The following is a 24,213-nucleotide window of genomic DNA, read 5'->3' on the forward strand; positions in this document are numbered from 1 at the left end:
AAAAATTCGCTCCTGAGAATTATAGATTTATTAATTTGTCCTACAGAATAATATCTGTAATATTGACAATTAATATTTGAGGAGAAAAATTCGCTTCTGAGAATTATAGATTTATTAATTTGTCCTATAGAATAATATCTGTAATATTGACAATTAATATTTGAGGAGAAAAATTCGCTCCAAGAATTATAGATTTATTAAATTGTCGTACAGAATAATATCTGTAATATTGACAATTAATATTTGAGAAGAAAAATTCGTAATATTGACAATTAATATTTGAGGAGAATTATTCGCTCCTGAGAATTCTAGATTTATTAATTTGTCCTACAGAATAATATCTGTAATATTGACAATTAATATTTGAGGAGAAAAATTCGCTCCTATTATAGATTTATTAATTTGTCCTACAGAATAATATCTGTAATATTGACAAATAATATTTTAGGAGAAAAATTCGCGCTCAACTGTATTAGTTGCAGGATATGCACATCTGGTGGACAAAGACATTGAACTAACCCATTCTGCTAGGTTCTACGAGTTCTACTAATACCTTCCTCTGACATAGTGATAGAATCCTGAAGTCAGTCTGTTGATCAATAGAAAATTTATCCTGTTTAGTAACCAGTGCTTCACTCTAAACTTGTCAGAATGTCTTATAAAGATATTCATTGTTGCATTGTTTATATTCCAGCTCTTACGAAAGCCAGCTATAATGGCTGGGGGGGATCATCGTGCTAACCACATGATACCTCCATCCTGGTTGGACGATCATCCATCTTTGTTTTGATATGTGAACTTGAGGCCAGCAGCCGTTAGTCAGTTAGGGCCTTTAAAGGGCTGTATGCTAGTTATTATTATTATTATTATTATTATTATCATTATTATCATTGTAGGAGATTATTCTGGTCCATTGGAGGCAGTTGAAGTTCAGAAATCTATCAAAGTGGCTAGTTTGCTAATCTACAAAGAGACAATTCAGATTTGATTTGGGACTACAGAATATGAACAACTTTTGCTATATTCTTGCAATTTATTTCCATTAGCGATATAATTACACAGTTCTGTTAATTTCATTGTCAAACAAGGCTTCCAAGTGATATTTTTATGCATTTGTTGATATTTTCAGGGAATAGATAATGAGAGTGATGCAGCGTTTTCCATGGTGACTGACAACACAGCTCGTCTTACATCTGCTGTCAACTCTTTGCCTCAGCTGTTGGATAAGAAAAGACTTATTGATATGCATACCACTGTTGCTTCAGGTAAGCAGCTCCAATTTATTTTCAAATTGGAAAGAAAGCAGTGATGAGTTGTTCAAGACTGATTTAGGGTAAATAAAATATAGAGGTACGAAAACGGATGAAGAAGAGTATTCTCTCGTTGGAGCTGTTCCAAATCACTAAATATACTTGGGAGGCCACTACTGAATTTCTTTTATTTAGCATTAAGCTTGAGAGAGTTAAATTCTCAAGAACTTTCCATTGGCTGTTTGAGGTTTGAGGATAGTGCAGTTGATTTGTGCTTCACATTGCAAAATGTTTTATCTTACCTCATTGCACTATAAATTTAAATGTCATTTTGAGAGTTCAGATAAGTTTGTGTATAATAATATCAAATATAATCTTCATCTTACGATGTTGGATGACGTATATATGTCCGTTGATGTGACATATTAATGAATTTAAATACTATTATAGTAGTATTATAGTATAATAGTATTTAAATTCATTAATATCAAATAGTTGGTTTTTATTTTCAGTCAATCACTTGTCAGGTTAAGGGGAGGCATAGGTGAATATTTCAAAATCCACAAAATTTATCCGATTTGTTTGAAATTGATCATGGATACTAAGTATGTTATTAGTAATGGACATACCAAGTTTCAACTTTCTAAGTACAATAGTTCTGTAAATATTAATAATTTTATAAAACTTTATATCATTTGATATAAAATGCTCCATGCACCATATTGTAAGAAATTTTCAATATTTCTTTTTATTTATATGTTCAGATAAGGTATATAAATAATGATAAGTATTAGTTTATTATGGGAATAATATAGTAATACAGTTATCTTGGTTTTAATTTCATACTTTTAAAGGGTACAAAATCAAAAACTAACGTCGGAATATGAAAATAAAGATAATAAAAATGGGGGGGGGGGGAATGTACATTTTTTTCTTCAGTTTTGTTCGAAAATGTCACCTCTGCCTTCCCTTAAGGCAGCAGAAATAGATTCGTGATGCTTATAAATATATTGTAATTTGATGTAACAGAATCTATTTCTGCTGCTGTAACCTGATAAGTGATTGGCTGAAAATAAAAACCAACTATTTGATATTATCATTGCACTATACTTTCAGAAGGAATATACTTTTGTCCTAATCACACAAAGCTGGTTCAGCCACGTAAAGAGTTGAATGCAGTAGACTATTTTATTCACAAGTTGGTCCTTAGCATGTCTGGTTTGGCCTTACCTTGTAATTTTCTTAATCCATCCTTATTATGTAGAAGTTTGAGAGTAATTATTATAGACGTCTCAGTTATTGTCATCTTAGATTATTGTAATTTCTACTAACTGCGGTTTGCTATGTAATTCCATTAAACTTGATTACCATCTAAATTCTTTTAATCGTAGCTTTTTTTCCAGATTATGTACCGGTAGATATCTATATTGTAAGTAGAATGGTCACATTTGTTGATATAACTGACAATTTCCAATCATATTTATTATGCATTAGTTTTATTGCTTGTAGTTCCTGTAATATACGTCTTTGCTTGCTTATGATCTTTTTATTTTTGTAACTGATGACATTATGTAGCATTCTGTAGATTCACTGTCCTTGTGATGTAAACAACTAAAAGCATGTCAGCTGTTAATTTCAGTGTCAAAAGCCTGTAAACAGACAAGTTGTATCAAAACACATTATTTGGTGTTTGTTGAATTTTATAGGTTTTATTAAGGTTTTCTGTCAAAATCCTACAGGAAATATATTGAATATAACATCTTTTATTAAATTGAATCAGCGTGCTAGTGTTAAGAACATTTTTCGTAATACAGTAGAACTCCTTTTAACGAATCTCTGAGGCAATCCATAAATAATGTTTACTCGTGAATAATCTCCTTTTCTAGTGCTTTAGTTGCTTGACAAAATAAGTAATTTAGTTAGTATCGTATTGTTATACTAAACGACTAACACTTCTTAATATATTTCTGTAAAAGGTGAAGTAATATTATTAATTAAACTATATTATAGAGAGCTCTATCATAAGAATTTGAGCAAACTCAATTACATATACAGAGAGATCACACCTGTGAAGTAACGGTTAGCGCGTATGGGCGCGAAACCAGGTGGCCCAGGTTCGATTCCCGGTCGGGGCAAGTTACCTGGTTGAGGTTTTTTCCAGGGTTTTTCCTCAACCCAATATGAGCAAATGCTGGGTAACTTTCGGTGCTGGACACAGACTCATTTCACAAGCATTATCACCTTCGTCTCATTCAGATGCTAAATAACCTAAGATGTTGATAAAGCATCGTAAAATAACCTGCTGAAAAAAAAACAAAGTGGGTGTACCCTCCCCCTCCATGTATTACGACATTACGATGGGTATAGTTAATTGATTAATATGGACATGTAATATGGTTTTCAGCAGACCTTGGTAATTTCTCTAAAGCCCCAGGTTTCAGATTTATGGATTTAAACTTGCCATGTTGAGATGTCCATGAGGAGTGTTGTATGTGTGCTACGTTTTTTTTTTTTTATCAAAATCAGTTCATGCATATAGAAATTAGTAGTGGTGACTCTCAGAGACATGTTGTTGGGCAACTTGTGAAACTTGTTTTATTTTCTTTTTATAGCAATTCTGAATTACATAAAATCTCGTCGATTGGACACACTGTTTGAGTTTGAGGAGAAAGTAATGAGCAAAGCTGCAACATTAGATCGCAATATCATGGAGCTCATTACAGATTCAGATGCTGGCAACCCAGAAGACAAAATGAGGCTGTTTATCATCTATTATATTTGTTCACATTCCATGTCTGAGGTATGAATCTCTTAGTTTCATTTAATTGTATGAATAATAAATTATTATTATTATTATTATTATTATTATTATTATTATTATTATATTTAATATTATTAAGTGGTGGTGGTAGTAATGATGATGATGATAGTAATAATAATAATAATAATAGTAATAGTAATAATTCCTTATTCTCCTGTTCAGAAGCTTAGGGCCTTCACCACTTGTTGCCATCTACCAATTTTGTGCAACATGTTTAAGAGAATTCCAATAATATTTCTTGTCTCTGGCTCCTTTTCCCATTACAATGAAACCTCTCCTTACGGACACCCCCTAGATACGGACACTCCTCATATACGGACAGATGTTTATGTCCCAGCTGAAATAATATAGAAATAATTATAAATTTCATTCTCGTTTATGGACACTCTCAGACATGGACACAGACAGCTGTTTCACAGTCCTAAAGCTTGCTTTACCTCCTGACTGCAGACAGAACTTTGATTTCAAGACCTAATGTGTTACAAAAATGGAAAATTTAGTTTTGAGAACTGTACAGAAATTCCTTAACATGAAAGAAAACAATAAGGGTCTCGTGGGCTCCACTAGCCCAGTCAGCTATCCCTTGTTAGCTGGAAGCAGGTGGATAAACAAAATCATAAAATTTAAACTGTCTGATGGGTCCAAGGTTTCTGCGATCGTGAAATTGTATTCAACACATGATGGGGTTAGTAGGATTATTCTCTTCACTTCAATCAGTTGTTCTGTTTCGAGAGACAAAGGTTAAGTTGAAAACTGTAAATTACAATATTGCATAACTGTAGATTTAGAATAAAATTGCATGGCACAGTACTGCATTTTTATTTTTCGGTCTTACCTACTGTAGTTCAAAGTTCACAGAATTTACTGTAGTACAATATACTGTATTTAGAATTAAACTACAGTAATACATTTCTTTTAAAGCATGAAGGGATACATAATGCATATAAATTTACTGTTAGATTGGGGAGCCTCCCTCCCAATAAAGGACACTTCCCAGATACGAACAGATTGTTTCATCCCTTCGATGTCCATAAATGAGAGGTTTCACTGTATATGTATTTCTGTTCAGAGATCTGAAGGAAGAAAATAGGAAAAGAAAGAATTACTGGAGAGCGAGAATCAGCTAATGGCAACATCATAAAGAAACTATATTCATCATTGACTTCCTCACCTTCTCAATTAGGTGGTGTCCATATTTGCTAATCGAGGGATTTGCTAGAAGAAGGGCATATGTACCAATGACAAGCTGACCTGTATGCTCTTCTCCCGACAAATCCCTCAATTATATCTGAGGTATTCGAGTTGATAACGAGAATAACAAACAGCCTTCACATTATTTCCTTGAAAGGCTAGTAATTGAAGCCACAGACTCTTTTGCATAGATTTGTGATATGTATGAGAGTTCTGTTCTTGAAAAGAGGGTTCCAGGCACTATTTCTTCTTTTTCTTCTTCTTCTTCTTCTTCAGTCCCTTCTGCTGCTAAGCCTCGGGTTCGCCTCTCTCCGTCCATTTCATCCATTTTTCCTGGTCTCTACACATTCTCTTCATCTCTACCATTGTTTTTCCTTTCTGTTGGCCTATTCTTTCTATTGTATCCTCCCATTTAATCCTTGGTTTTCCTCTTCTCTTTCTTCCTTCCACTCTCATGTCCATCACCTGTTTAACCTTCCTTTCCTCTCCCATACGATATACATGCCCAAACCATTTCAACTGCCTTTCATTAATCAGCTCTGTTAATGCTTTTCTCATTTTAACTTCTTCTCTTATCCTGTCATTCCTTATCCTATTTCTTCTGGTCTTTCCTACAGCTCTTCTAAGATATTTCATTTCCACTGCTGTTAATTTACTTCGACGTTTATCTAAGAGTGGTAAGCTTTCAGACATGGTTTCTTGTAAATAGTTCTCTTAATATATCACAAAATATTTCAATATCCGGTAATTTCATCACTATAGAATTTTGTTATTCTAGGTTTAATTTGTAATTCAGTAAATACAAAAATATTCTTTGTTCTTAACTTCTATGATAAAATGTCTAGCTTTCATTAATCAGGTAATCTTGTTGTACTTAAATTTTTATTGTAATTGTAATTGTAAATTTAATATTAATTGTAATTTTATTCTTCATATTATAGTTGTAATCCCCTGGTATAGGGGCAGAGAAGGCCTGACGGCCTTATCTCTACCAGGTTAAATAAATAAATACTAATACTATTACTTTCGGTACCATATTGTATTATAGGTTTAATTATTGAATTATATATTTGTATTTTTGTCTTAGTGGTTATTTCTTTTTTTCCCAACTATTGTATTTCTTATTTGATAGTATGCTGATGTTGCTTTCTTTACCCTGTTCAGTACTTCTTGATCTACTCTTCCATCATTAGTTATTATTGTTCCGAAATATTTAATACTTTCCACTCTCTCCAGGTTTTGTCCTTCACATTCAATGTTAAATTCTGTTTCCTGTCTATCTTCCTTAGAGCCAGGCACTATTTAACTGTTGTAAATATTATGGAAATATGCCAATGAAAAGTTCTGTTGTATATATAATTTTGTTAGTTGAATCAGGACGAATAGAAGGAATAGTGTACACACTCAGCGAGTTTACACGGGTCCGCCACAACACGGCGCTTCTATCGCTAGGCTCCTGACTTGGAGGAAGTTCACAGTTCTTGTTACGCTAAACGTAGTCCTTTTTAAAAGCAAATTTCTACCATTTAACCCGTCTATTCGTAACTTTAGGAATACCTGCATAGTCCCTTATTCATAATTAATAGCCTTCTCTCAGTTAATACAATTATGAACGTTCGTAACAGAAAATACAATGGGATCTGAAACGCTATGAAAGTGATAAGTTCAGTATTTAACAAGTTGCGAATTCAGGGACAGAAAACTCTACGAAATGTTAAATAATACCAGAGTTGAAAAATATTTTACGTGCTTATAAATTAATTAAATTACTCACCATATGAATGGGTGGCCGGGTAGCTCAGTTGGTAGAGCAGCTGGCTACAGACTGGAAGGTCTGGGGTTCGATCCCAGGTGGTGACAATTTTTTCTCGTTGCCAAACTTTCAGAACGGCCCCGAGGTTCACTCAGCCTCCTATAAAATTGAGTACCGGGTCTTTCCCGGGGGTAAAAGGCGGTCAGAGCGTGGTGCTGACCACACCACCTCATTCTAGTGCTGACGTCATGGAAAGCATGGGGCTCTACCTCCATGCCTCCCAAGTGCCTTCATGGCATGTTACGGGGATACCTTTACCTTTTTACTCACCATATGAATGATTAGTTACCTGCTACTTTCGAGAGTTTGCGAGATGACTTGGCGGATTTACGATCTTGTAATTCTCTTCGGATTTCCTTTGTCCTGAAGAAGAATCGGCACTTTAAGTAGTGGTAAACCAATTTAGGAATAATATCCATGATGTGTTCTCTGCAACAACCTGCTCCCGAAGACTGGATCGTAAGAGCGTCAATAGTGTCAAGACAGTCATAGAAGATATCACCCCACATTGCAATCGTACACAGCTTGGGAGGGATGGGTTAAAAAACTGACGTTCCTACTGGATCCGTTGTCCTTGATTTGGGTGAGCGCTGCACAATGTTTAGACACATTACTTTTCTGTCGAAGGGAATGGACACACAATAAACTTAGAGGAATGATTTACGACATAACCTGCCACATGATACACTAAAAATCTGTCAATCAACACGGCAGGAGTGGTATTTACCAACTCGGGCACAGCTCTTTCCCAGCCTTGACCATGTATTTCTTCACAAAGAACAATTTTTTTCTTTTATACAAGTTTCTATACACTTCTTAACTGCCTTGTTACGTAATAATGTCTTTTGTCACTATTTCTACCGTATCTCGATCTACAACCCGGAGCAAAACAGTACGGCATTTTTGCAATTATTTTGTAAACCACCACACAATATTCTTTTGTCACGGCTAATTCAAAGCACAACAAATTGAAGACTTCTACACAAACCCAAACAACAAAGAATACTAACAACCCCTAACAACTTTCATAATTAAACGCGCGAGAAATTGTATTTTCGAGGTGTATGACCTCAGACAAACGATGGACTTTAGCGATCGAAGCGCCACTAGTTCTCAGGTCCGCCACCAACAATGAGAGAACATAGGAGTGCATACACTATTCCTTCTATTCGTCCTGGTTGAATATTGTACTAACAGAACTACATTACATTTTTGAGTCACTACTTTTGTTTTTGTCTTAACAAAATAATATAAATTAAGCTCTTGCTTAAATAAATGTTGCACTTAATTCTAAATCATAATTTGTTATTGCAGGCTGAGTTTGACCGTTATGCAGCTGCTTTGCAAAGTGCTGGTTGTGACCTCCAGCCATTGACATACATAAAAAGATGGAAGTAAGTGTTATATTGCCTTCAACTGGTTATCAGACTCACCATTAGCTCCACTCCAAAGTTTGTGGGTTCAAATGCTCTAAGGTTAACGTTTTTTTACGCATGACTTCCTATAAAAAATAAATAAAACTGGTAGTCCCAGATCATTTCTTCACCTGACATAATCCAGACGTTTGAGATGGGCAGGGCATGTAGCATGTATGGGCAAATCGAAAAATGCATATACAGTGTTAGTTGGGAGATCGGAGAGAAAAAGATCTTTGGAGAGGCCGAGACATAGATGAGAGGATAATATTAAAATGAATTTGAGGGATTTGTAGAGACTGGATTAATCTTGCTCAGGATAGGGACCAATGGCGGGCTTATGTGAGGGTGGCAATGAACCTCCGGGTTGCTTAAAAGCCATAAGTAAGTCAGTCCCAGATCGTAGACTTACAACATGCAATTAAAAAAGAAAGAATAAAAATAAAAGCTGCCAAAAATGGAAGAGTTCCAGAAAAAATTTATGGTGATTTCTCATCTTCTTCATGAATGGATGACATATCATGAGACTGGAAATAAGCTCTCTCATACATGAAATTGTGAGTAGTATATCTAGAAAAATGTGAGATAGAACACGGTAAACGACTGGGCTGAAGTTGAATGGCAGAAAGATCTTATAAAATCCCCCCCCAGTACATTTGAATTGAACTCTTCTCTGATAATAATGAATGGAACTGTTATTTTCTCTAATTACAAGGGATAATCGTGAATAACAAACATAGTATTTTGATGAAGCCTGTATGAAGTTGTAGGATTTGAAACATGCACTGGAGGATGAGGGTTTACGGCCCAGTTTTGTAATCACGTCGGGATAAAGTTTGGGGTCATACTCCATAAATAACTATTACATTACGTGAATGAAATGAAAGAAGGCAGAGCAAACTAGGAACAATGTATCTTGCTTCCAATACTGAACACAGGCAGATTGTTGTTTAGTCAACTGTCCGAAGACAGGTCTGAACCCCTCAAGTGACACCAACAAGGCACCACTTAGTTAGAGACATGACTCTCTTACGTACTGTAAATCTACTACACAGGACTGACAGCTGTACTTCCCACTAGAGCCATCACGGCTCTGAATTGTGACAGATCCGGAAAAATTGCTGTGACATAATAGCGATTTTGTCACAGTGTGATTTTTGTGTTCAGATGATTCTTGGTGATTGTGAATGTTTCTCATCACGAACCAACAGATATTTATGTTTATCATTTTTCTGCAAATTGATATACTGGTGCCATGTCTTATATCAACAATACTGATTAGCGCTGATTAAAACAGAAAATCAATATTCCGAATTTAAAAGAAAACTTACAAATTAAACCAAACCCTTTAACTCTGTTAAATATAGAATATAATCTAAATTTAACAGAAGAAATACTGAAATCAGGAGTAAACACTGAAATACTGAAACAATTGTCTTTAGAGACAATTAATATTAGGTACCGTCCACAAAACTGGCTTCATTTATACACCGAAGGATCCTTGATCTCCAGAGAACAAGGTGCCGGTGCAGGTGTTACGTGCTGTCTCTTCTCACTTTATAGATCTCTTGGGTATGGAACAACAAGTTTTGATGGTGAAATCATTGCAATAAGTGAATGTCTCAGGAATCTTCTATGCCACATCAATACATTTAGGAATGCAGTTATATTGTCAGACTCCAAAACAGCTATTCTATCAATCGTCTCTAAACACACACCTTCATCTCAAACACAGAAATAACTAAAATGCTCTCTCAATTAATATCGCTCAATAAAAGAATTGTATTCCAATGGATACCATCCCATTGTGGAATCCTGGGAAACGAGAATGCAGATGCTTTAGCAAAGAAGGGCAGCAGTGCTACTTACAGACCTGTTACTAAATCTGCGTATTACTCTGTGAAGAGATTTATTAACTCTACATACTTAGACTTCAACAAACAAAATTTGATAACTCAATCCCAAGGGAAAAAATGGAACTCTCTGCATCAAAATCCACGAAAATCGTCTGTAGCTGCATTTAGATTGGCAACAGGCCATGATTGTTTGGCCAAACACCTGCATAGAATTGGAATATATCAGTCCCCTAACTGCCCATTGTGGAACTCAAACCAAGAAATGGATTCGGAACACCTCAAAATCTGTGCTTCAGTGGCTGATCATGATAATATCTTTGAAAAATATTGGAGTGCAAGAGGTCAAATGACTTTGTTGTCAAATGCCTGGCATTAGAAAACAACAACAACAACATACTGGCGAGTGTAAACAAACATGCTCTCAGCTGTATTATCGCAATGTGTGGGCACATATATTCACCCAAGAATGTTTACGAATGATTTTGGGTGAATCATTCGTGGAAGAATATAGCGAGTGCATTGTAGCTTGAGTGACAGTAGAGTTGCTGATATTAATCTTTTGAGTGGGACAAAAATTAATTAGATCCCAGTTATGTTATTCTTCAAGTTAATTTTCTGACTTGCAGTTGTCTGGACTCTGGAGCTGTCACTTATACGTACATCAGTTGCCCTTCGCTATGAATCACTTATTTGGCGGATATGGTGATTTGTTGGAGCTGTGATTTTGGAACTATAGTCACAAAACCAGGGACAAAATTGCATGTCTTCAAATCATACCACACCACTATTTCTCACCTAGAGGAAGCCATGCTACCATGCTAAGAATTTTATCAATTCATTGCCCTTGACCATATTTGAACCCATAAATCTTGTATCCAACAGTGTGGTGACAGCAAGACCACCAAGAACAGTAATGATTTGAGTTAGCAGAATTATACAATTTACAAAAATTTGGTGCATTAAACAACATCTAGATTTTAATTTTTTCATTAATTCCAAAAATTAAATTTTTTTAGAGCTTATGCCAAAATGGCCGCAACACCAAATCAGTATGTGGGTGGAGGAACAAAGACGGTGGGAATGTTCTCAAAACTGGTGTCTCAGGGTTCATCCTTCGTTATGGAGGGTGTGAAGAATCTTGTTGTGAAGAGGCATGTAAGTGCATAGTTTTCAAGTATTCTTTCTTCTTCTCTACTATATTTTTATTGTATATTTAAGGAAGTATTAATTTTATTACTATGGTAATTGAAAACCAGCAATACCTTGTGTTTTTATTGCACATTCTTGGAATGACATGTGTTTAAATGGTGCTCAGCGTGGAAGTGGGATGAAACGTGCCGAAGAAAATTCTCTGCCAAGCATTTTTTTTTCTGCTTCAAAGCAATAGTGAATCTTTGCTGTAATCTAAATCGTCCATTTGGCTTCAAATTCATTTGTTTTATCACAACAATAGTAATTTTATATTCTGCTGTCAGTTTCTTTACCAAAGTAAAATGAACTTGAAAAAAATTATTTAGCTTGTGCAGCGATATCCATTATCTGTGGGAAATGTAATAAATAGTACTGTTATTAAAATGCATGGATGAAAATATGCAAAACAATGGGAAATTTCACAGTTTAGTGGCCATGCATTTTAAAACTTTTATATTTAATTACAACATCAATCATTTTGATCACATTTTGATTCGTTACATTGCGTATTGAAATAATGTTGCAATTTCTCCTTTTGTTTCTTAAATTTTATGAACCCAATCTCGGGGGATCATCGTGCTAGCCACACAATACCTCCATTCTGGTTTGATGATCATCCACGTTTGCTTTGGCATGTGGACGTGAGGCCAGCAGCCAGCTCTGTTCCTTAAAGGGCTGTAGCGCCACAGATTATTATTATTATTATTATTATTATTATTATTATTATTATTATTATTATTGTTTCCTTTTTATTTTCGTATTTTGTTGCCCTTCTTTCTCTATTTCTTTATACAAAGCAGGTAGGACTATTAATCAAGCCATTTTGAATTATGACATCTGGTCGAAAATCTTGTTTTGAATAGATTCCCCTAGATGTAAACAGCAGAAAGAAAATTTCTATCTCTTTGCTTCGATTCCATTTGTCACATTTTCGCAGGCCTCAAGGCTCTTGAAAGGCTATATAGTCATGGAATTTGTTTTTGTTATTATTATTATTATTATTATTATTATCGTCACCATAATTCTCATAATCATCCTGTTTTTATCGTTTATAGAATTTGCCAGTGACAAGAATTGTGGACGAGTTGATGGAAATGAAAACATCACAAGAAACAGAGGACTATCGTTATTTTGACCCAAAACAGTTGAGAGTAACAGACAGTTCTCAAATTCCCCGTAACAGAACTCCATTCCAAGAAGCTATTGTGTTCATGGTTGGTGGAGGCAACTACATTGAATACCAAAATCTAGTTGACTATACAAAGGTAATTATTATTACTTTCTAGAAGAAATATATTGTAGCTTTAAACTTAGTGTAAGTACCAGTAAGTATCAAATTACTAATGTAATAAATTCCATGTATCATGATGGAAGAAATAAGCATAATTTTTTAAATATGTATTTCCGTATCTTATCATTTTGCTTACTGCAAGTGAAATACCAAGTAGGAAAGTTATAGTACAAACTGGGCAGATTAAAAGTCCCGAAACATTGCTCAGCTAGTCGGCAGCCTGAGCCCCATGAAAATGCGGTGCTTTCCCCTCCTGCAGTCAGTCATGAGTCAGATTTCATCAGAGTAATTGTAGTCAGAGTGATATTTCATCTAGGGCGACTTTAGGGGTGTTGCCTTCATGCCATGGCACTGCTAAAATAAAATGTAATTCTTATTTTAAACTGTACATTCACAGCACTAGACAATCACAGTTTTACAGAGACATTATTATGACGTGAGGCGAGAAAATGGTGGGTTACTGGTGGCCTGCTCCATACGTGGGCTGTTAGAGGTGCAGCGTAGTAGATCCTCAGTCACCATATTACATTTGCTGTAGTCACAAGTCGTGTTACAAAAGTCTTGATTTTTCAAGTGTACAGAGTTAGTGTGTAAAGTTTCGTGATTATTGTGTATTTAGGTAATGCCTACGAATAAATTCTGTGCAATTAATGGACATTGCTTTTTTTTTTTTTTTTTAATACAATTAACAGTGAAAAGTATCTCCAGTTAATTATCGATCCCTTCTTTCACGAACTTACGTATGTGGAATGATTGTCAGTCTATTTCCAACAAGATTCCACCTCTGCTTATACAGCTGCTGTGTCAATGAGGGAATTACAGCGTATTTTTGGTATGAGACTAATAAGTAATAATTTGTGGGCTCCATGAAGCCCAAATCTAACATCCTGTGATTTTTATTTATGGGAAACACTGAAAGGTAGGAAATCCTCATTCTATAGATGAACTAAAAGATTTTATATAAGAAGAAATCGAGGCTATCAATGATGTGGAACTTTAGAGTGTTTTCATTCATTTATCAGAAGATGTCAGTTGTGTGTGACGGCAAATGGAGCCCATTTTCAGCAACTACTATCAGCATGGTAAGTCCAAATTATGGAACATTCATTGTTAGTACTGTTACATATCGTAGAAGTGCTGGAGAAAAGGTTACGTGCTCACTGGAAACCAAGCTAACAATGGGCCATGAGTCGTCCGCCATTTTCTTACCTCACGTCATAATAATGTTTCTTTATAAAAAATACGGGTTTTCCAAGCAGAATGTACCGATTTCAACTGCTGTGCCAGGTCAGAGATAACAATACCAATTCTCCTGCTAATGTATTAGCTGCTGGCCAGCTGAACAATGTTTCAGGACTTTTAAACTGCCTTCAGTGTAGTAACAGCTATGATTTTGTTTGCCACAAATACAGTATAATAGTATATCTTTTAGTCACTTATGAAATGTAATATAACAATTTGCTTTTTGTGTTAAATTATTTTTAATATAGGGAAAAGCTGGTGGACCAACAAACAAACGTGTAATCTATGGCGCATCAACATTAAACAATGCAAAACAGTTTCTTAAACAGGTAAGTATTGTATATAGATATTGTAAAGTAACGTACATACATATTATATAAATACATGTATTACTTGATACCCTATAAAAGGAAGGAAATTCAGAACTGCTTCATATACCGTAAATTTCGTGAAAAGCATTTCGTCATGATGTTTCTATTCAGAGACTTCAGAACAAGAAATAAAGTTACAACCACACTCATTTGTGCGTATTACAATTTTGCCTATGAGATGTTCAAAGCCAGGAAAGGTATATTGCTTTTGAGCTAAAAACTATCTGTACCAAGTTCACTCTATCGCTGCCAGATGACATATCCTGTAGTGTTCATTGCTTATATTTTGTTAACATAGCAATCTCACAAACGTTGACATTTTCTAATGTATCACATTATTTTTTTGCAGCTCTCTTTGTTGGGACAGGAACTTCACTGAATGCAACTGATTGTACATAACTATTGTATAATAAAGAAATTACTGTTGATGATGTGTGATTGAGAAAGTGTTTCCAAGGTATAGTCTACACTGTCTTAATATGAATCCCTGTGATGTATAAATTACATCCTGAATTTTTTTTAAATGGTAGAAATCTGTTATATTTTGTTTGCATTTTTATACTCATAAACAATCCCTACCCTCATTTTAGAATTTAAAATGATGTTGGCAATAAATTGGTCTCTGTTTAAGAGCTTTATGTTGTTCTCACAAGTCAGAGGTAATGTTAAAACATTATACAAGGAAGCATACTATGAATAGTTGGTTTCTTTGGTTCAAAGCAGTGTTCAATATAATAAGAACACACCTGTATAACAAAATAGTAAAACTAAAACTGTTGTAGTAGTTTATTTTATATCTTTAAGTTGTAACTGTTATGATACAGTATATTTTCTATATTTTCTTCTATTAAACCCCATACATGAAATCTGTGAAGCGGCAGTGAGAAAACAAGCCTTCTGCAGTTGTAACATCACAGGTGACTGGTCCAATAAGTATACTGTTTTCACTGTAAGAAAAATCCTAATGTAAACACAAGCACGTGGCTGTCATACCCGTGATTGGCTCAAAGTCGAAACACTCACACGACGCAGGAAAATATAGTCCATATTTGAAAACAATCATCTTGTATTATATGAAAATAAAAAATTTAATTCTAGTTGTTAAATAAAATGAAACATATAACTTCACTCATATGTAAAACGATATGTAAAAGAAAAGCTTCTTTTATATTTTGTTATGTGCTATGAACGCGGATGAATACAAACAGTAATACCGAGGTAGTCTGTTCTTGTAACAAGGCGGCGTCCCTTGAGCTCGTAGTTGTTCACGTTTTAAGCACGTGGTACTGAAGTATCGCATCTGCATCTTCAGTGTGTTTGGTTATTAAACTTAAGAGTAGAAACCCTCTCAAAAGCGGAGAAAAACAAATAGTCTTAAATGTATATAATAAGTTAAATGAGTTTTAATCACAGTAATTATAAAGTAAATGTTTCCTAAGCAAATGAATGCATAGTAGTGAGGTTAAGCCTACTTGACGAGTAAGGGGAAACGTTTAACATGAAACAGAATGTACAACAGTAGGCGGGAACATGTACTGAGAATCTATGGCGCGTAACAGCTGCCAATGAAGCCTCACTTCAGTCACGTGCTATTGTTTATATTAGGATTTTTCTTACAGCGAAAAGAATTACATGGGAGACGAAACACAACACATGATGTTACACATATTGCTGTTGGTCTTGAAGAATTCCGAAGCGGGTGAAGGAACTAAGATCTAAATCGAGGCTGACGAGAAGTAGAGTAACGCAAGTAGGAGATAGTTCAGGGACCAGTGATGAAGGAAGAGGGGAAAACAAGGTAAAAAAACAGTATGACTTAAGGAAATGGTGCGGAGGGAAAATAAATCGTGAGAGAAGAAAACTAAGACCTAAAAAGTAGCTATATGGAAAAGGGAGTAGTGAAAAGTGCAAATAATTAGAGATGTAGAGTGAGGAGGGGTTACAGTATTTTTGGTATAATGATGGGTTAGGAGTAAAGTAGAGGAAGAATTGATGAAAGACAAGAAAAGACTAGTGGAAGAATTGAAATTATAAATTAAAAATAAGTAATGTCCCAATTGACTTGTAAGAGAGGCGTGTAAAACGGGGAGATGGCACTATATACTAATAATGTGAAGTGCTGCCTCACCGAGAGGTATATTGCTTGAAGACAAATATATACATTCATACATATTGCTGTTGGTCTTGAAGTAGATAACCTGTAAAACCGTAAGATGGACTCGTTGTTGTGATTGGAAAAGTGCTGGATAGTTCTAAATGTTTGCACATAGTGAAAAACAGTTCTTGAATGTATTGAGGAAACAGCAGCTCTTATGGGAGTTTGCAAAATTACCATATAGTATAAGATATACACTACGCAGTACCATCAGTTCAGGAGCAGACAGAGAACAATTTATAATTAAATGGAACAGTAATTACAAATATTTTCAGCTACAGTATTTCTTAAAATTCAATCAAACAATTGTTTTACTTTATTTATTCATCTGGTAGAGTTAAGACCTTCAGGTGTTCTCCTCCAATCAACCAGAAGTACTACAAACAATATAAAATATATGATAAACATACAATAAAGTTATTTTATAAACAGGTTGTTACTACATCTAATATCGTGCGTGATCGGCTTATTATGGCATGCGTGCCAATAATAGCAATGATTTAATTCCGGAACACTTTGGTGGGGATGCATGCAACTCATACAATTTTGTATCATTTTTGTAATATCACATAAAACAGTTCTATGGTTCAGAGAAACTATATTAACAAAATAAGGAACATTTGTAACATAAAATTTGATAGCTAAGGTATAACTAGAGTTTGTAATACCTGCAAAGTCATCCATTTCTCTTTATTCAATGCCAGGCGCAACTAATCGATACGAACATTATGAAGACTTTGTTAGCTATGGATGCCGAATTATTTCATAATTTATTTCCTACAATTTATAATGCTAAGCTGCTATAAAGTGTTGTATCCAACTTGTGGATAATCTTATTATGACACTCGTGAAAATTGTTACACTCACTCATTCACTCATACCATAATCATCAAGATTATCCACTTGTTGCATAAATAACTATTACAAGATAGTAATGGCATATAAAGATTCAAGTAGTATGTTTAACCTGAAAATCTAAGTTACATCAAGTAAATTATAGTATTCAGTAATTAACTACACACATCAAAAAAAAGTTTTGCGTCACCTCGTCCAAGAGTTCTGAACCCTACATAAAACGAAAGGAAGATATACAAAAGTAACATATCAGCTTTCTTTATTGCTTATCAGAACCAAACATTACAAGCTCTACAATAATACAGCTTGGCTGTCTTAATTTGAGTTGCTGACTACAGCCTACACAAGTATTTTTAATAACCGGTAGCATGTCTTCTTGCAGTGACGCATGCCTTGTGGCATATTGTCCACTATATATTATTATAATGTACCGAAGTACATATGATATTTCCATGCAGATATTCTGCGTCATCATACGATGAAAGAGTAATGGAACTGAGAAAAATTCTCTCCGGCGCCGGGATTTGAACCCGGGTTTTCAGCTTATGATGGCGCTTATTCCGTCGGATCCCGGCCAACTAGTCACTCATTACGAGTGCACCTCAGCACATGTGTGGACTTCAGTCCTACGTTCATAGATATCTATGACGTAGTGCAGAGGGCGGCCACTAAAGGGAACCCAAGAGTTGGAACTTAAACTGAGACGATTCTTCCGACGCCGGAGTGGAATCCGGTGTGGCTTAGTGGATAAAGCATCAGCACGTAGAGCTGAAAACCCGGGTTCAAATCCCGGTGCCGGAGAGAATTTTTCTCCATTCCATTACTCTTTCATCATATATTGTCCACTAGTTTATCAAGCACTGTTGGTCCAGATTGTCCCTCTCCTCAATATCGATTTGGCATAGATCTCTCAGATTGGTTGGTTGAACATTTCGTCCATAAACAGCCCTTTTTAATGTATCCTTGGTATGTTCGATAGAATTCATGTCTAAGGAACATGCCGGCCACTCTAGCGACTTTGCCATCACGAAAGAAGTCATTACCAGTAATAAAACGTGCATGATGGTCGCGAGAATTATCGTCCATTAAGACGAATTCCTCTCCAAAATTCTGGTGATAAGTTGCACTATGAGTCGGAGGATGTCATCCCTGTATCATATAGCTGTTTCATTGCCTTCCATGACTACAAGTGGCATATGGTGGTTCCATATAATGCCATCCCAAAACATCAGGAAACCACCACCTAGCTGCACTCACTGGACAGTGTGTCTAAGACGTGCAGCCTAACCAGACTGCCTCCAAACACGTCTTCGACAATCGTCTGAAGGCATATGCGACACTCATCTGTGAAAAGAACTTTATGCCAATTCTGACGAGTCCATTCAGCATCATGTTGGGCCTATCTATATCATGCCCCATGATGTCTAGGTTTCAGAGCTGGAACTTGCCATGGACATCGAGAGTGAAGTTGCGCATCATGCAGTCTATTTCTTATAGCTTGAATTGAAACGTGATGACCTGTGGCTGCACGAAAATCATTATTGAGCATGGTGGCATTGTCTTCCGGGTTCCTTCAAGCTGAAATCCCTAAGTAGCGGTCATCGACTGCAGTCGTAGCCCTTGGACGGCCTGTGCGAGGCAAGTCACCAATAGTTCCTGTCTCTCTGTACTGCTTCCATGTCCGAACAACATCACTTTGGTTCACTCTGAGACGTCTGGAAACTTCCCTTGATGATAGCTCTTCCTGACACAATGTGGACACAATCAAACATCGCAATTGACCTTCTAGCCATAGCAGAACAAACAACACAAGTAGTATACTCAGGGCTGCTGACAGGATTTATGGCCCCTGTGCAATATTGTGCTCGGGCCCCGTTGAAAAAAAAAGTTAAAAATGAGAAGTTACCAATTATTCTGACCATAATAATTATTTGCAAAAGAAATAAAAGATAACCAGATAATCCCATACACAGATACGAATCTAAAAATATACACTTTTGTTGCATTGAAAACTTTTAGAAAAACTTCACATTAGCACTAGCACAATATATTATATTAATCACGCTTTTTTCAGTAGGGCCTACATAGTATGTTTCGTGACGAAACTTTCATCTTTTCGTTGTCGTTTCGTTTTCATCAAACACTATCCTTAAACATCTGTAATTTCTGACTTGCAGGCCAACATCAACAAACAACTCTCCTTGACTTCACTGATGTAAAATCATCAATTATGTCATCAAAATTTAAAGACCTAGCAAGATCGCTCTCCAGACAAAGGAGTCTAAGGTTACTCAGTCTTTCTTGACACATTTTTACTCTGATATACATTTTTATTTCCTTCATTTTGTTTCCTTCAAACAAAGTTCTACTCCCTTTCTTAATATCTTCCAATTTTTCTGAATCTCCTTGCGTTTCTCAGCTCCCGACTTATGCTTCTGTCCATTGTCCACTGATAACACTAATGAACAGAATTTACTAGAAAAACGACAACGAAAAGACGAAATTTTCGTCACGAAACATACTATGTAGGTTCTACTGAAAAGGAAACATAATGTGGTGGGCCGACAGGGGTTGTTAGTTAAGAGGATAAGTCAATTGAACATATTCGGTACAAGTGAAGGGAGCATATTTCAGGCAAATCCCAGAGCCCTCAAGTGTTGTGTCGATGATTGTTAACTTGGGAAAACGATATTCTATTATATAAAAGTTAAACATTTACATAATGAAGTGGTAATTTGTATTAATTCTACTATTGTTGGTTAATATGTCAGATTCATGTAACAAATGTTCTTACAAAATTTTATAGTACCTGTATGTATCTGTGAATAATTATTAATTATTCGTGATAATAAAAAGTAATCAGACTCACTTAATCTGATTGGCCCATATGCACTTGCCCCCTTTACCCCCCCTTCTCGGCGGCTCTGACTGTATACTTTCTTCCTGATGATATGACTGGAACTGATCGGCTGTCTTACCTGCTGCATTTGATAGTTACGTCTCATGCATGGTTGTTTATATCTGTGCAGGTTTAGTGACATCTATGAATAGTCTAAGGAGCTATATTATATATGCAATATAAACATTCAGCGTCAAGGTTCAGGAACTTGGACCAAAGTGATGCAAAAGTTTTTTTTTTATGTGTGTATATTAATCCTAGCAATTACATACAAACAGTAAAATTAACAAAAAAAAAAAAAGGCATTATAGATATGAGTACAAATCATATTTTACATTATTTAAATGGTGTTGAACTGTTTTGATTGCTTAATAGATGAATTTTCTATTTATTTTTTTAATTTTGACAGCTCCTGACAATCTCTGATAGGGAATAGGAGGAAATTCCAAGCTTTAAAGCAAATGACGTAAAAAATAAGAAATATAGTGTGGTGTTGTGTACAGGAATTATGACAGGGCATTGTTGGGAGCAGCTGTGAATGTTTTGAAAATCAGAAAGTCAATTGGAAAGAGTTTATAAATGTCTTGGTGAGGATGTATTCAATATATTAAATGAAGGGGGACAAGGAATGGAAGGCTCTTCACTCAGTCGAAGCCATGATAACATTTTCAGAGACAGTGTTACATGATCAGGTCAACAAATGTTGCAGATGAAATGTGCACACACATGAACACGCTGGAGCCTGTAAGTGAGATTAACACTAAATAGAATGTCACAATAATAAAACTGGAGCATAACGAGCGTTTGCACTAATAGTTTTTTTAGTGTTCTCTCATGAGTACTTATGTTAAACATATACGGTATATGTTCATGGTAATTGCAAAAATTACCTAGAAATAATTTAACAGCCAGTGCGAATTGGCCGAATATCACCACTGGTTAGGGCCCTTGACCTGCCAGTCTTTTCGCATTATATAAATGTTTATTGCTTTCTGCGTGTTGCTCTAGTCCTGTTTTACCTACTGGGGCAATATTAATGTCATGAGCACTGAAACCCATTTCTGGCAAGCATTACGTTCTGCAGAGAATGCACATTTCAATGCAGTGGTGATATTTGGCCAGTTCGGATGAATTGGTTGTTAAATTATTTTTAGGTCATATTTGAAATTACCATGGACATATACCGTAATATGTTTAACATAAGTACACATGAGAGAACTGGTTTTTAAACTTACACCACTGTATCAGTGTATATCTGGGAGAAGAAAATGCATCTTTATTCACAAAATAATAATTATAAATGGGTGTTGGAAAAAAAAAATTGTTACATTATGCAAAAATAAGGGAGAAAAATGTTACAAGAAAAGAAAAAATACGGGAGCCGGGAGACTGTTGGTTAAAAATTAGAGCCAAATACGGAATATCTCAGGCTGAGGCTTGAAACTTTCAGAACCTGGTAAATATGGGAGGGTTGGCAACCTCACTTAACAACAAATTCCACAATTTGGGACATCTGGCCAAAATCTACGGCTGACCACTAGAATCCAGAATACAAAGCAGAGGTTAAATGAAAACTACAGTATGATTGCGGAGAGAATAACGGAACAATGATAAATTTAAAAATAAAGTTCAGTTTGAGTTCGGAGAAACATGAGATGAAAATACATTGAAGAGTAATGAGATGAAGTGAAAAAAGAAGAATTACATACTTATACAAGTGATTGTGTAGAATGGTTAATGAATCTCTCAATACCATTAGACAAATTTTGTTAATGTCCTCATTAGAAAATTTAAGAGAAAGGAGAATGGTTTTGGTTAACTTAAATGAAGTTCCCCTAGCTCCAAAAAGAAGTCCTTTCACTTCCCGTGTATTAATATTCATTTTGTATCTCTCACTGAAGTGAGGAATACATGGGATGTAAATAGACTTCTTTTCATTGTTTACGTTGTTGGCTTGTTGATCATCCTTCTCGAAACGGACAGTGAGGTCAAGAATGAGGCTTCTTTGATTCCAGCGATCGATGGCTATAATGTCTGCTCTTCTCGTTGACCCATTCTCAGTCAAGCAGTGCACTTCTTCGTAAACCTCCCACTTTGCCTTCCGAAGAGTGGTTGCGATGGAGCTTCTCATTTTATGGTGGCGATTGTTCCTCAGTAGTTCTCCTTTAGGGCAATAACCCAAAACATGCTCAAGGGTTTCTACTTCGCTGCATCCTGGATGATGACACGATACTCGTATTCTTGATGAGATTGAACATGAATATGTTTTTCTTCTCTCTCTCTCTCTCTCTCTCTCTCTCTCTCTCTCATCCCTGGATTCAAGTTTAGTGTTTCGCGACCAAACTGTGCATGCGCGGACTTCCCATTCATGCCAGTATGATCCTATCTTCATCTGGATTTATTTTCACGTGCACATCCCAGATCAAATCAAGAAGTACATTTTTTTTTTATAATTGCTCATATTACAATCACAGTCTAGTATATTCAGTCACGAAGCTCAATATGTAGTAAATATGCAAACATGTTGTTTTCTAATGCCAGGCGCTTGACAATAAAGTCATTTGACCTCTTGCACTCCAACATTTTTCAAAGATATTATCATGACCAGCCACTGAAGCACAGATTTTGAGGTGTTCCGTCTCCGAATCCATTTCTTGGTTTGAGTTGCACAATGGGCAGTTAGGCGACTGATATATTCCAATTCTATGCAGGTGTTTGGCCAAACAATCATGGCCTGTTGCCAATCTAAATGCAGCTACAGACGATTTTCGTGGTAAATCGGGAATTAACTGTGGATTTTGATGCAGAGAGTTCCATTTTTTCCCTTGGGATTGAGTTATCAAATTTTGTTTGTTGCAAACATTAGATAGTTGCTCACCACTAGGATCGCTAATATCGCCTCATTACAGGCAATGCAAAATAGTACCGGCACAGTCTATTGTTTCTAGCACCCTCAAAACTCAAGCTTCTGTATATAGTAGACTGTGTTCAAAGAGTTTGTAATATATAAGTATGTAAGTATTACAAACTCTTTGACTGTGTTACAATACTATTTTTGTAGGGATTTTTTGAGCAAAGTAGGGATATTTTATATGGTCAATAGGAATTTTTGTTTACAGCAACCTGACAATACACGCTGCATCAGACATCCGTGCCATGGATAAATATATATTTAGTGATGGGTCCAACCGGCTCTTAAACCCGAGTCACACGGGGATAGTTTACAGGAGTCAAGTGCTTGAAGCCTCTAAACTTGATGCTATATTTGTGATCACACGGAGACATTAAACTTGAAACCATGCTTGAAAAAAAAGCGCGCGCTAAATGTTGTATTCGTAGTGGTGTTTGAATTCCTGTATTCTGTTATAGTTAATAAAAATCAATAGTGAACTGGCATTTTTAGTTTGGTGAAACTGAAGATGCCACCAGCACATATTCAAGCATGTGTGCAAATAATTGGCGCCTTGTTATTGTATGAATTACAAAATATTCTTGAAAAAAAGGAAAAGAGAACATGGGTTAAGAAATGGATTCGTAGAAGAATTATGCACGGCGCATCTAACCTTGTTGAAAGAATTAGCTGAAAAAGGTCCTGCAGAATATAGGAAACATCTCAGAATGAGTCCTGTTTTAAGGGTTTTTAACTTTTTTCGAACCACTTCTACGTCTATGTTTTCGAAACCTTGTTCCATGAGTTCACTGACTTGTTTCTGGAATAATAATTCCCGCTTGTTTTTATTGAGGTATTCTTTGTCACGTATATTCCATACAAGTTCATACTTCTCATACACTTCCAAAAACTTTATGATATCGTTTGAATTCCACTTAGGGGCGCTCATTATTAATTTACTTCGACAATAGGC

General features: G+C 35.6%; 1 protein-coding gene across 1 annotated transcript in view; it reads left to right on the forward strand.

The window, feature by feature from the left end:
* Slh (sec1 family domain containing Slh) overlaps nucleotides 1-14,867 on the forward strand; it is a 30,440-nt gene extending 15,573 nt beyond the window's left edge. Inside the window, exons 8-14 of the mRNA XM_069839463.1 lie at nucleotides 1,130-1,265; nucleotides 3,863-4,050; nucleotides 8,390-8,469; nucleotides 11,363-11,501; nucleotides 12,593-12,802; nucleotides 14,319-14,399; nucleotides 14,791-14,867. Coding sequence (XP_069695564.1) covers nucleotides 1,130-1,265; nucleotides 3,863-4,050; nucleotides 8,390-8,469; nucleotides 11,363-11,501; nucleotides 12,593-12,802; nucleotides 14,319-14,399; nucleotides 14,791-14,820 — 864 coding nt within the window. The 3' untranslated portion in view covers nucleotides 14,821-14,867. The remainder of the gene's footprint in view (nucleotides 1-1,129; nucleotides 1,266-3,862; nucleotides 4,051-8,389; nucleotides 8,470-11,362; nucleotides 11,502-12,592; nucleotides 12,803-14,318; nucleotides 14,400-14,790) is intronic.
* Nucleotides 14,868-24,213: the final 9,346 nt, after the last annotated feature.

Source organism: Periplaneta americana, chromosome 11, assembly GCF_040183065.1.
Source record: "Periplaneta americana isolate PAMFEO1 chromosome 11, P.americana_PAMFEO1_priV1, whole genome shotgun sequence".
NCBI lineage: Eukaryota > Metazoa > Arthropoda > Insecta > Blattodea > Blattidae > Periplaneta > Periplaneta americana.